Source organism: Oncorhynchus mykiss, chromosome 15 (assembly GCF_057628025.1).
Source record: "Oncorhynchus mykiss isolate SJ-2025 chromosome 15, ASM5762802v1, whole genome shotgun sequence".
NCBI lineage: Eukaryota > Metazoa > Chordata > Actinopteri > Salmoniformes > Salmonidae > Oncorhynchus > Oncorhynchus mykiss.
Window position 1 is genome coordinate 58,310,001 of NC_143036.1, and position 14,828 is coordinate 58,324,828.

The window sequence follows — 14,828 nt, forward strand, 5'->3', positions numbered from 1 at the left end:
ACAGAGCCCTGTATGGTCAAAGCCTAGAATAAAACCTGCTAGTTAGTCCTGCTCAGTGTCAGAGATTTGTGTAAATGCAGTGTAAACACTACTAATACATACACTTAGACCATAAACACACACTCACCCTGAAAAGCAGAAATGCACACACACACACACAAACATACACACACACATGATTAGGCGCGTACACCATAAACGCACATGTAAAGCACAAACGCACACACACACACACACACACACACACACACACCCGCTCTGTGACCCCACTGGTCTGGTTAAGTGAATTAGACAGCCTCAGCATGGGGGAGAATGGAGTCGTTGTTTGTTTATTGTTCCCCCACCTTAGCCTCTCACCAACACACTTCTCAACTTCCTGCCTAAGCAAACACACTTTGTCATGCACACAAACGCGCATAAACACACACTCAGAAGCATCCAAACGCATGAAAACAAATAAACGCACACATTAACACATTGGCTCTCTCTTACACGCACACGCACACTCACACTCACACACCTACAAAAATCAAACACCTACACACACATACAGACACTCAGCCACAACAAAAAGACAGCGCACCTCAGTTCTTTGCTTCATTTCTCTGGAGTAACTAACTCTGTGAACCTATTAATGCCATTCCACTCATCTGGTCTCAACACCATTTGTACAAACACAGGATTAGAGGCTCTGTTGAACAAGACGTGTCTCCTCACCCAAGGTCAGTCTGAGTTCCCCTTGGAACCATGTCTTAGAAAGCCCTAGTGCCTGCCAGGAGCCCAGTCCAAATTAGTAGAGGCCTTCACAGAGAGAGCCAAGCCTAGAGTTATGAACCCTTCCCCAGCAGGGATCACTCTATCTAGGGCAGTTGTCGGGCAAGTCCCCCTGGCTAGGCCCTGACGACCCTGATCTCTAATTACCTCACTATCTCTCTGTGGTTTGGGGATTCTAAATGTCTGTGTTTTTGGTTACCCCCTACACTCCTCCTCCTCATCCTCCTCCCCCTCTCTCTTTCCCTTATTCTTCTCTCATCAGATTGTTTTATAATGACGAAACGTCTGATTGTGATTAAGAGTTAAGGTTGGTAGGGGAGAGCATACGGAAGACACAAGTCCCCTTCTGGTTCCCCAAGGTCTCTCCTTCTCTGATGTGAAGTTGTGCAGTTCAGGAATATTGCTTATTGAATGCAGCTTGTATTCTTTTTGGCCTCATCCATTCATACGTTGCGCCCACATCCCCACCTCGAATAAGGATCTCCTCATTGATGTCGTGCTCTATGGTAGCCCCATGCACCATTACCTCTACCCCCACCCCACAGAACATGCCATGCAGACACTCACCAAAAATAAACATTCTCATTGTCTTCAACCAAGCCCCCCAGTTAGACAGGCCAGAAAGTACATAACCCCTACCCGTGACCTGGACTCATTAGGCTTAGTGTTTCAACAAGACTGTTTCAAAACACTGGATTTTCTCTGGAACTTCTCTGTGACACATACTTGGAATTATGGCTGAGGTTAGTGTTTAGAGTACTGTGAATAGTATGGACGATTAATCAACCCTCAAACAGCTCTCAAATGAGTTGCAACCTGGAAGACGACTGTCAACAAATGAATGTTCAGATCTTGAATCAGCTCTTACAAAGCTCTTGCAGTTCTTACAGACTGACAATCTGCACTCAAACTGCTCCTCGATGCCTTACCTGGGGCACAGTTGTCAATCAGTGCCCCCAGGGCCCTGACATCCTTCCACTGAAATTAACTAACACTAAACTGTTTCTGAATCAGCTCCAAGCCAGCAGAGTCTAAGAACAGGATGAGTCACAGATCCTAGATCAGCTCTTACCTGGGGCACAGTTGTCAACCAGGGCTCCCAGAGCCTTGCCATCCCTCCAGTCACGGTGAAAGTTGTTGATGGGCAGCTGGGGCACCTTGTTCTGGATCCATCCCAGCAGCCTCTGCTTGGGGGTCAGCTTCTTGGCGTCCTCATCGTCCTCGTCCTCCCACATGGGCATTGAGATGGAGTAGTGCAGGATCAGAGTCCAGATCAGACCCAGGATAAGCTTCAGGTTCCCATCCACGATGGCCTTACTGTCTGTAAAGGGGGAGAGAGGGGAGGGTTAAGGTCAGGTCATTTACTAAGGTACTGATACTGAATAAAGAACATAGTAATAGACTATGGAATTGTGCAAGAAAGCAATACTCCCATGAAAGCGATACTGGCCGCTAAAATTGGCTCCCCAGGTAACTTGAGTTTAACCTTTTACTGCAGTGGGCTAAATCAGGGTCACACAGAGCGTTTCTTGGTAGTCTTAAACAAATCTACTTTGAGACAAAAGTATACACATCACACATGGTTACGGGCTTAAATTGAAGAATACACCTGTACCATGTATGATATGGAGTTGAAATGTATTCCATTTTGAGTTTGCATTCCAATATTGCACCTCATATACATCACAGACCACTGAAATATATCAAAACCGCTTAACATAGAAACACCTGATTTTCAGTGGCTTATTAAAATATTAACAACATTCCACCCGTGAGGCCACTAGGTCATTTGATTGGAGGAAAGGGCTACGCCCTCTGCCATATGCAGTTACAACTTCACGGACAAACTGGGGAGCAGATTAGGTCTAGCCCTAACCCCTTGTGTGGGGCCTCTACCACACACACACACTCACACACACACACACACACACACACACACACACACAGACACACGCACACACACACACACAGACACGCACACACACACACACACACACACACACACACACACACACACACACACACACACACACACACACACACACACACACACACACACACACACACACACAAACACTACTGCACTAGCGCCATCTGATCGTTCTGTTCTAAAGAGAAACAGTGTGTTGTAGAATCATAATAACAGAGTTCTGGTGTCTGCCCTCGGCCTTCAGCTGCCTGGCACAACAACATCAACATCTGTGTTTACTCTGCTTTTATGAGAATCTGACTGCCCCGGCCTTACCGCCACGGTGATCACTTTACCAGGCAGATCACACATAAGGCGGCAGGGGGAGATGGTGGGGGGGATTAGGCAATGGTATCACTCTAGGACTCCTTAGTCATCGTCTTCATCATACTGATGTTTACTCTTCGCTTCATGCTTTGATCCATTTGTCTTGTCTAGTTGGATGATCCCTCACACACACACATACAAGCACACACACACACACACACTCCTTGGGGTGGCAGGTAGCCTAGTGGTTACAGGGTTGGGCCAGTAACCGAAAGGTTGCTGGATTGAATCCCCGAGCTGACAAGGTCAAAATCTGTTGTTCTGCCCCTGAGCAAGGCAGTAAACCCCGGGCTCCGAAGATGTGGATGTCGAAATTAGGCAGCCCCCCACACCTCTCTGATTGGGTTAAATGCGGAAGACACATTTCAGTTGAAGGCATTCAGTTGTACAACTGACTAGGTATCCCCCTTTCCCTTGGCTTGTGTATGCGTTACTGCAGGATCTGGAGCAGTGGGAGTTTGGGGTGTACGTCATGTGTTTGTGTGTCTGTTTCCTGACTGGCTGTACACATTCAGCTGGGCCAGACTCATCTAAGGATTTTCCCATCTCTCATGACAATCTCTACATTAATCTCTGTGTTGTCTAAAAGTGTTTACTGCTAGTACAGCCTAACAGCACTAGGCTACATCTAACATGTAGCTGTAAAGTATTGACCAAGCTAGACAGTGGACAGAGCTGTGTGCTAGTACTACACTCTTCTATCGAGAACCTAAAAGGGTTATTCGGCTGTCCCCATAGGAGAATCCTTTTAAGAACCCTGTTTGTTTCCAAATAGAACCCTTTCGGTTCCAGGTAGGTTCTCCTATGGGGACAACCAAAGAACCCTTTTGGAACCCTTTTTTCTAGGAGTGTACTGTTATTGGATGCCATTTAACCCTAGGTAAATGAAATGAGGTCAGTTTAAATGAAACACAGACACACATCCATACAGAGTCAAACACACACACCCGAACACACATACATGGAATTTTAAAAATGACAGAGGTCCCCTACGGCCCAATTTAGCTGTCTAATTGTCTGATCGGTTTTATGCGCCGACTGAATGGAAGCTGATAATTGTCAGAGAGTGAAGACCGAGACACTCAATATGTGGTCTCCAGACCACACAACTGCTCAAATCTCCGGCCAAACTCCTCAACATGACTCCACACAGCAGACAAGCACACTGACAGAGCCATTTCCTTCCTCTTCTCTTCCCTCTCTCCTTTCCTTTCATTCTTTCCCCCCCTTTCACTCCTACATATAATCCAGGTCAGGATGTTTTCAGCATACACCCTGCTATGGATGTTAATATTAACTATGAAAGAAAGAATCTCTGAAAACCTCATGTTTTCCCTGTTCACCATGTTACGGGTATCTGGTTTCTCCCATCTGAGGTTTGGGGGATTGGACTTTCTGGGAATGGAGCCATGGAGGCTCTGTGTGGGGCTCAGCATCCCGGGGGTGTTTGTGAATGCTCTATGAGTAGGGCTGTGGCAGTCACGAAATTTCGTCAGCCGGTGATTGTTAAGCAAATAACTGTCGGTCTCACGGTAATTGATCATTAATTAACATAAACGCTTTTAGCATTTCCTGGCTCCCACACAGCCTACAAGAAAGACACTGATGCAGACCTTTGGAACATCTACATTTTAAAAGTCTAATAAATCTATGTATCGTATCCTACACCTTCACATTAAATCCATGATTTATTTTAGACAGGTCTAAAAAAGCATGATATGAAGAAAATGTCATCTATTTCAGAAGAATCTATTTCAGAAGAACAGCATACTCTGAGTTGTCCTTATGTTCTTATCTGGCTATTCTAAATGGCTGTGGGCTACACTAGTTCATTTAGCAGACAAGATTTGCTTAGAATTCCGTGGCATTCATTTATAGTATGAAAAATACCATTGAACAAAGCTGAATAAAATAGAAAGGATATTTTCTCCAAACAATGAAGGGAGTGCGCACATGCGGCTATTCTGTGTTGAGCGGTTAACAAAGAAATAGCTACTCCAATATGCTTAATTTAGAGTTATTAATGTAACTTTAGTTGTGCTACAAACGTTGGGCTATATGTTTTGATTTTTAATACATTGTAAGGCTGCATGATGAGACTCTAATGATGATTTTTTTTTGAAGTCGCTTGAAAGGCATGAGCTCTGCTTTGTTTTTTTTGTGCCGGCTGTACGCACTACCTCAGTCACTCATTCACAATTTGACAAGCACTTGATAATGCCTAGAATTTCACAGCGGCATCCCCTTTGTGTGGCCATAATACACCCTAAAAAAAATCCATGCCTTTTGCGGCCAGTAACTGTTGTGCGCTTCTCCTTGAGTGCTGAGCGCTCCATCACTTGGTCGGGTCTTTCTCACAGGCTACAAGTGAAGACAGATACATCGGGGACGCAACTGCGCATTCTTATCCAATTCCGAGGTGCATATTGAAGATATTGAAAGAACTATCCACATTAACTTTTTATCAGCCAACAATATGAGTAGGCTTAAAGAACAGCAAAAGTGCTAGCCTATGTCAATCTACTATCCCCCATAGTACAAAGGCAGACCTATTCTGTTCAGGTAGGCTATACTCCTGTTGTAAATATAAGCAATGTGCTTAATATTAGGAAAGTTGAGAAATAAATATAGCAGGCCTCTACTATTGATAATGAACTAGAATGTATTGGCCTGAACGTTACACTGTCTCCCCAAATTTATTTGACCCTTATTTGAATGTATAGGCCACCTTCCACCAAAAGTATGTTTTTTGATTAGTTTAATAACATGCTTAGGGAATGTGACTTTGGGAAAGAGGTATGGGAGTAATGGGAGTTTTTAATATTAATTATGAAGACAAGTCTTGTAGGAAAACCCTCAAACGGATCACTAATACCTTTGACCTTACACATCTTGTCACGACTTCCGCCAAAGTTGGTGCCTCTCCCTTGTTCGGGCGGCGTTCGGCGTTCGCCGTCACCGGCTTTCTAGTCTCCACCGATCTACATTTCCTTTTGTTTGGTCTTGATTGTACTGGTTTCCATTATGTTATCATTTATTCCCTATTTAACCCTCTGGTTCCATCATGGTTTTGTGCGTGTTTATTGTTGTCATGTTGTCTCGTTTATGTGCTCTGGAATTTTGTTCTCCTTGATGGAAGTTTATTGAGTAAAGTTACGATTATTACTCATCTCTGTGTCCTGCGCCTGACTCCGCCTTACCCACATCACCTAGACTATTGACACAGCTATTTGAAGGGCCAACCAGGGTGACTTGTTGCTCTAAAACACAGATTGACTTGGTGTTCAGTAATAAACCAGAGAGAGTGGCTAAATCATTCAATATGGTTACTTGGCTATCTGATCATAATCTGACACTTATAGCCAGAAAGCTGTCTAAGAGCAGGTTTAACCTCTCTACTGTTAGAAAGCTGGATCAACTAAGAATACCTAAGAGTGAATTAAACTATTTTGAAAATACAATTAAGGGAATTAACTGGAATGATCTCTTGTCCTATACAGACATGGAAGCTGATAGTCAGGTTTTTCTATCCACAATCCAGACTACAATAAATGGTTTCCTAAAGAAAATCAAATCCAAACCTGGCCAAAAGAGCACTCTTCCTTGGCTAAATGGAGAAATCTGGAAATTGATGAAAGAAGGAGATTATGCTCTAAACATAGCCCTAAGATTCAAATTAGATCATGACAGACGTAGGTTTACCATGTTGAGAAATAAGGTGATGAAAGAAATCAGACAGGCCAAGGCAACCTTTTATATTAACATAATTGGTGAAGCAAAGGGAAATTCTAAATTGATCTGGGAGAATCTAAAAAAGTTAACAGGGAAAGACCATAGTAACACTGCAAAAAGACTAGAAATCATGGTGAATAACAATCTAACACAGGATGTAGTCGAAATAACAATAGCCTTCAATTTCTACTTTATTGACTCAAACTTTCTTAAAAACTACAAAGAGTCACTCATTGGCCCCATTACTAAGGTCACCAACACATCTATTGGTCTGGGGGTGTTTCCAAGGGTATGGAAGTCGGCCATAATAACGGCCATCTTTAACTCGGGCCACCCTGCTGACGTGAGTAACTTTTTTGAAAAGTGTGTAGCAGAACAACTGATTGCCCACCTCAACAACAGCCCCTTCACATTACACTCCATGCAGTTTGGCTTCAAAGCAAAACACTCCACAGAAACGGCCAACTGCTTTCTTCTGGAAAATGTGAAGTCCAATATGGACAAAGGGGGTGTTGTTGGAGCTGTGTTTCTGGACCTAAGGAAGGCTTTTGATACTGTTAACCATGAGATTCTCATCACAAAATTGTCTAAGTTAAACTTTTCCCCCGATGCCTTGAGATGGATGAAATCATACCTTGAAAGCAGAACTCAGTGTGTCAGAGTGAGCAATGAGCTGTCGCCCACTCTTAGCTATGATATGGGAGTGCCCCAAGGGTCTATACTGGGGCCTCTCCTGTTCAGCCTGTACATCATAGCTAATGATCTGCCTTCTGTCTGTACTGGGTCTGAAGTTCAAATGTATGCAGATGGTACAGTGATATACAGTATGTGCATGCAAAGAGCAAACAACAAGCTGCACAATAACTCACTACTGTAATGGTCCAGGTTACAAAGTGGCTCAGTGACTCGTGTTTGCATCTCAATGTGAAAAAAACTGTTTGCATGTTCTTCACAAAGAGGGCAACAGATGCTACTGAGCCAGATGTCTATGTGTCAGGGGAGAAGCTCCAGGTGGTATCTGATTTTAAGTACCTTGGCATCATACTTGATTCCAACCTCTCTTTTAAAAAGCATGTGAAAAAGGTCATTCAAATAACTAAATTCAACTTAGCTAATTTCCGAATGATACAAAACTGATTGACTACAGAGGTAGCAAAACTGTACATCAAATCTAAGATACTCCCCTATTTAACATACTGCTTGACTAGTTGGGCCAAAGCTTGCTGTACAACATTAAAACCTATTCAGTCTCTCTACAAACAGGCTCTCAAAGTGCTTGATAGGAAGCCCAATAGCCATCATCACTGTTACATCCTCAGAAAGCATGAGCTCCTGAGTTGGGAAAATCTTGTGCATTACACCGACGCATGTCTTGTATTCAAGATCCTAAATGGCCTGGCTTCCCCTCCACTCAGTATTTTTGTTAAACAGGAACCCCAAACATATGGCAGCAGATCCACAAGGTCTGCCATGAGAGGTGACTGTATAGTTCCCTTAAGGAAAAGCACCTTTAGTAAATCCGCTTTCTCTGTGAGAGCTTCCCATGTCTGGAATACACTGCCATCAGACACACATAACTGCACCACATATCACACTTTCACAAAATGCATGAAGACATGGCTAAAGGTCAATCAGATTTGTGAACATAATCCCTAGCTGTGTTGCCGCTTTCCATGTTGTCTGTTGTCTGTAGCTTGTGAGGTGTGGAAACACTTTGTTGCTTTTATGAATTTTGTCTTGCAGCTTTTTGTTCTATGTTGCTCTGTCTGTATGCTACGTCTTGCTTGTCCTATGTTGCTCTGTCTGTATGCTATGTCTTGCATGTCCTATGTTGCTCTGAGTGTGATCACTGCTCAATGATTGTCTATATTGTAATTGTTTTTAATAACCTGCCCAGGGACTGCGGTTGAAAATTAGCCGGCTGGCTAATAGCCGGCTGGCACTTACTGAAACGTTGATTAATGTGCACTGTCCCTGTAAAAAACTCAACTCAACTAAAAAGAGGAGGATCAGCTTTCTATTTCTATTTTTAGTAGAGGCCATCACTCTGTTTTTTCGCGCAAAATGTTGCACAACATGAGCTCATGGGCTCTCATTAAGTGTTTGATTAGATTTTCAAATACTTTTGCATTGAGAGAAGCCTAATTACCGTGAATAAACGGTCACGTGGAATTTGACTGCCTTCATGACTCGTGACCACCGGTGTGGCGGTAATACGGTCATCGCAACAGCCCTATCTATGAGTTGGTCCAGTCAAGTAAGTACAGGGGGTATAAGGTTGGGGGTTGGTGGGGAGGTGAGGGTGGGGGTTGTAGGTAGGGGTGGCTAGTAGTTTGGGCTTGGACCATAGGGGAAAGGGGAAAGAGGTTTTGAATTGGAGGACAGAGTAGAAGGAGGAGGTGGTGGTAGGAGGAGGTGTGGGGCAGAGGAGGAGGACAGGCTCATTATAATGGCTGGAATGGAATAAATGGAACGGTATCCAACATATGGAAATCAAATGATTGTCTCTGTCCTCCTAGAGCTCCTCCCACCAGCCTCCTCTGGTGTGGGGATAGGAGTTTTCAGTAGTTGGGGGAGTTTGTGGTTAGTGGAAGTGGTAGGCTAGGGGGGAGTGTTATTGAGAGCTAGGACAGATGTAGAAAGATTGATATGATTGGCTGATGGTCTCCTTTTTAACTCAGTGAGGGGGTTTCATGTTTCATTCAGCCTGCAAGGTGCTGAGAGCAGATCAGCACTAACGAACCCTGCAGAGCGGTGCTACTGCACCAGCAACACACCAGGAAGAGAGGACCCCTCAGGTATACTGTGCCTGTTTAAAAAAAGCAGGACTTTACATTGACACTCTCCCAGTCTGACACTTATGTTTCAGCACTGCTGAGAGAGTACTAAACACACATACGCGCGCACACACACACACATATCACACATGCGATAAGAGAGAGCGATGTTGATTTAATCACTTCAGAGGTTTGGTCCTGGTCCAACATTTCAAAGCCTGATATTTCCGGCACTGGGGTGTGTAGGATCTAACACACACTGGGGTCTATGCTGAGAGCCTCTTGGCTTAAACAGGGACACTCCTATAGGACTGCGTCAGAATGATCAGCGCGTGCATTCATGTGTGTCCTACTGTATTGGGAGGGGAGATTACCCAGAATCCCCGGCTCAGTAGTCTCACCTGTCAACAAAACTGTCAGCCTGTCAACACTTGCAATGTTGACAAATTGCAATGTTTTTAAAAATATTACTAGACAGTTAATAACTACCCTTTGCATTGGACCACTACACCTCCACTACTTTGAATTGATCTTGGAAAACTGCCTCATCTAATCTTACTCGACAAAACAAAAATGTTCCTCGTAACTTGAAGTTGAACTCCGCAAACAAACAGCTTGCAAACAACAGCCGGTGTTGATGACATGGTCCTGGAATCCAGCAGGATCAAACACAACATGCATGGAAGAACAAACAGTGGGAAAGAACAACAAAGACATGACTTAAAGGGTTGGGGAAAAGGAAAGGGCATTTGGAGGGAGAGGGAGGGGGACAGAATTCCAAACTGGAGCTGGGATGGGGAATGAGAATGTTTTCTGAAAATTTCCAGAGGGGTCAGACAGAGGTTGAGGTTGGGAGGTATTAACGGGAAAGATGAATTTGGCCCCGTCGACAAGTGTGTGTGTGTGTGTGTGTGTGTGTGTGTGTGTATGTGTCTGTCTGTCTGTCTGTCTGTGTGTGTGTGTGTGTGTGTGTGTGTGTGTGTGTGTGTGTGTGTGTGTGTGTGTGTGTCTGTCTGTCTGTCTGTCTGTGTGTGTGTGTGTGTGTGTGTGTGTGTGTGTGTGTGTGTGTGTGTGTGTGTGTGTGTGTGTGTGTGTGTGTGTGTGTGTGTGTGTGTGTGTGTGTGTGTGTGTGTGTGTGTGTGTGTGAGGCATCAGTGTCTCTGGAGCCAAGGCATTAGTGTGTGATTGAATGCCTCCCTCTCTCAGCCTCATGGCACCTGGCCTGGGCCTGCCTTTACAATATCTACTCTCTGTACAAGAGATAAGCGGTGTATCTCCCACACTCATTCAAACCATCCTGTGCCGTTCACCAACCACACTGCCACATGGAGTGAAGAGAGAGGTGAGAATAGAGGGCATCCAACAGCTCGCATTAACCCACCTCAGTTCCTCCACTAGAGCATTAAAGCACAAAAGTACTAAGTTGCAAAAATGATTTGCTGTCTCTCTCTCTCTGTCTCTCTCTGTCTCTCTCTCTCTCTCTCTCTCTCTCTCTCTCTCTCTCTCTCCCTCTCTCTCTCCCTGTTGTAAGTCGCTGCTTGGAGACACAAAGGCCTGATGTCAGAACTTCATGCATAACACATTTTCTCCAGTTGGACTGGGGGGGAGCAGGGGGACGATGACAACAATGTGGCCTTTCTGCCCAGAACCTATTGTTTCGCCTCCATCTCAGTGTAAAGTGACCTTTAAGACTTCGATTGGCTCTGGTGTCAGGACTCACTGTTTGTCTGGTTACCCCGGGCAATGCCAAACTCTAACCCACTGTAACTGACGCTGACTGTAGCACTCTAATGGGCGTACAGCCTTCGCAGGAGAGGTTGTGTTAAAACAAGCCCCTTGTTGTTACTGTGAAGGTGTCTGGCTCTAGTCCAGGTCTCATTCTTTCTTCTCCTCCGCTCTCTCTGTTTCTCTCTGTTTCTCTCTCTGTTTCTCTCTGTTTCTCTCTCTCTGTTTATTTCTGTTTCTCTCTCTCTGTTTCTCTCTGTTTCTCTCTCTCTGTTTCTCTCTGTTTCTCTCTCTCTCGCTCTGTCTGTCTCTCTCTGTCTCTCTCTCTCTCTCCAGAAACAGACGTGAAGGGTCAGCAGTGAGTAGGGTGGACAGAGCTGGCGTTTGGACAGCGGCCCTTCAGAACCCAGCTCTCTGACTGGCAGATTGCTAACAGATCCCCACTGCTCCACTCGTTACTTCAGTCTATTATCGCTCTATATTTGCTATGAAACACACTTGCACACATACATGCTGACATATAACCATGCTCACTGCACACTCACAATGCTCTACCAAATCACTGTGTATTTATTCCTTGTGACATTAATTATATTTTTTATTTTACCTTTATCTTTAAGTCTGCATTGTATGTAAGCATTTCCCTGTTAGTCTACACCTGTTGTTTACGAAGCATGTGTCAAATAACATTGGACTGGATGTGATCTCAAGGGTAATGAAGACATGGGTCTTTATCAGACTGTGTGTTCTGATCTGTCGGCTCTGCATCTAACATATAGAGAACTAACACAGAGAGACTGATGCAGCTCAGACACCTGGCTTGTATGAGCCAGAACAGAACTACAGAAGGCCCAGTGAAAAGACGGATTTTCAACCAGTTTTGCTCAGTGGGGGACAATGTAATATCAGCTGGAAGATACATTGAGATATGGCCTAGATCAGACTTGTGGTGTGTTTGTGTGTGTGTGTGTGTGTGTGTGTGTGTGTGTGTGTGTGTGTGTGTGTGTGTGTGTGTGTGTGTGTGTGTGTGTGTGTGTGTGTGTGTGTGTAGTAGTAGCCTAGTAATGTGTAAGGGTTGATTAAGGAGACAGAGTTTAGTGGAGTAGGAATGATGGCACCACAGGGTGGGGGGGTTCCATGAGGAAACAACACAGAACAGCTCCTGTTTCCTGTAGATGGGTTCACTTTCTCCTGGGGAACCATTTGACTTAAGCACAGCTTCAGACACTTCCTGTGTGCATAGTGCTGCGGTATCTAATCACTCTGCAGTGTTTTTTCCTGCAAATAACATCGAAGTGTGTGTGTGTGTGTGTCTACCCCTGTCCTGATGTCCCAGTGATAAAGTGAGTGGATAGAGTTCAGTGAGTGAGTGAGTGAGTGAGTGAGTGAGTGAGTGAGTGAGTGAGTGAGTGAGTGAGTGAGTGAGTGAGTGAGTGGATAGAGTGAGTGAGGGGATAGAGTGAGTGAGTGAGTGAGTGAGTGAGTGAGTGAGTGAGTGAGTGAGTGAGTTAGTGAGTGAGTGAGTGAATAGAGTGAGTGGATAGAGTGAGTGAGTGGATAGAGTGAGTGAGGGGATAGAGTGAGTGAGGGGATAGAGTGGGTCAGTGGATAGAGTGATTGAGGGGATAGAGTGAGGGGATAGAGTGAGTGAGTGAGTGAGTGAGTGAGTGAGTGAGTGAGTGAGTGAGTGAGTGAGTGGATAGAGTGGATAGAGTGAGTGGATAGAGTGAGTGAGTGGATAGAGTGAGTGGGTGAATAGAGTGAGTGGATAGAGTGAGTGAGTGGATATAGTGAGTGGATAGAGTGAGTGAGTGGATAGTGAGTGAGTGAATAGAATGAGTGGATAGAGTGAGTGAGTGGATAGAGTGAGTGAGGGGATAGAGTGAGTGAGTGAATAGAGTGAGTGGATAGAGTGAGTGAGTGGATAGAGTGAGTGAGGGGAGAGAGTGAGTGAGGGGATAGAGTGGGTGAGTGGATAGAGTGATTGAGGGGATAGAGTGAGTGAGTGAATAGAGTGAGTGGATAGAGTGAGTGAGGTGATAGAGTGAGTGAGGGGATAGAGTGAGTGAGTGGATAGAGTGAGTGAGGCGATAGAGTGAGTGAGGGGATAGAGTGAGTGAGGTGATAGAGTGAGTGAGGGGATAGAGTGAGTGAGGGGATAGAGTGAGTGAGTGGATAGAGTGAGTGAGGGGATAGAGTGAGTGAGTGGATAAAGTGAGTGAGGCGATAGAGTGAGTGAGGGGATAGAGTGAGTGAGGTGATAGAGTGAGTGAGGGGATAGAGTGAGTGAGGGGATAGAGTGAGTGAGTGGATAGAGTGAGTGAGTGGATAGAGTGAGTGAGGGGATAGAGTTAGTGGATAGAGTTTAGTGGATAGAGTGAGAGAGTGGATAGAGTGGGTGAGTGGATAGAGTTAGTGGATAGAGTGAGTGGATAGAGTTAGCGGATAGAGTGAGTGAGTGGATAGAGTGAGTGGGTGGATAGAGTGAGTGAGTGGATAGAGTGAGTGAGTGGATAGAGTGAGTGAGTGAGAGTGGATAGAGTGAGTTAGTGGTATAGTGAGTGAGTGGATAGAGTGAGTGAGTGGTATAGTGAGTGAGTGGATAGAGTGAGTGAGGGGATAGAGTGAGTGGATAGAGTGAGTGAGTGGATAGAGTGAGTGAGTGAATAGAGTGAGTGAGGGGATAGAGTAAGTGAGTGAGTGAGTGAGTGAGTGAGTGAGTGAGTGAGTGAGTGAGTGAGTGAGTGAGTGAGTGAGTGAGTGAGTGAGTGAGTGAGTGAGTGAGTGGACAGAATGAGTGTCTGGATAGAGTGAGTGAGTGGATAGAGTGAGTGGATGTAGTGAGTGAGTGGATAGAGTGAGTGGATATAGTGAGTGAGTGGATAGAGTAGATAGAGTGAGTGGATAGAGTAGATAGAGTGAGTGGATAGAGTAGATAGAGTGAGTGAGTGGATATAGTGAGTGAGTGGATAGAGTGAGTGGATAGAGTGAGCGGAGAGAGAGGGAAAAAGTGACCGTATCTCTCCAACAGGAGAAAGAAAGACAGAAAAAACAAATGACAGTGTGGAAGCGAGCCACTCAGACTCACATTTTCCACAGGATTTCCCAAAGACATTGTCCAAGGAAGAAAATACACTCACACACACCAGCTGGAGCCAATGTCAAACAGTTGTTGGAGAGGAATTCCCAGGGGCAGTTTATAACAGACACACACACACACACACACACACACACACACACACACACACACACACACACACACACACACACACACACACACACACGCACACGCACACACACACATAGATAAATCCCTTTCCTTGGCATGAATTGCATATCTGCTTCTCTGAACAGCAAATGCTTGAAAGCCAGAGTAATGTGCACAACGGTCAAAGGGTTATGCTTATGTAAGACACACACTGAAGTAGTGTGATTGAGCACTTCAATCCCTGAGAAGCAACCAAAGTCCCTTAGTGCACCAACACGGAGTATTCAACAAGCTCTCACAGGCTCACGTCAGAATT

At 44.8% G+C, this 14,828-nt stretch overlaps 1 protein-coding gene across 10 annotated transcripts in view; it reads right to left on the bottom strand.

Moving 5' to 3' along the window:
* LOC110490751 (filamin-C) overlaps positions 1-14,828 on the bottom strand; it is a 76,535-nt gene that overhangs the window by 44,866 nt on the left and 16,841 nt on the right. For all 10 annotated transcript variants that reach the window (XM_036944650.2, XM_090200451.1, XM_036944645.2 and 7 more), the window contains exon 2: positions 1,847-2,095. In XM_036944650.2, coding sequence (XP_036800545.2) covers positions 1,847-2,095 — 249 coding nt within the window. The remainder of the gene's footprint in view (positions 1-1,846; positions 2,096-14,828) is intronic.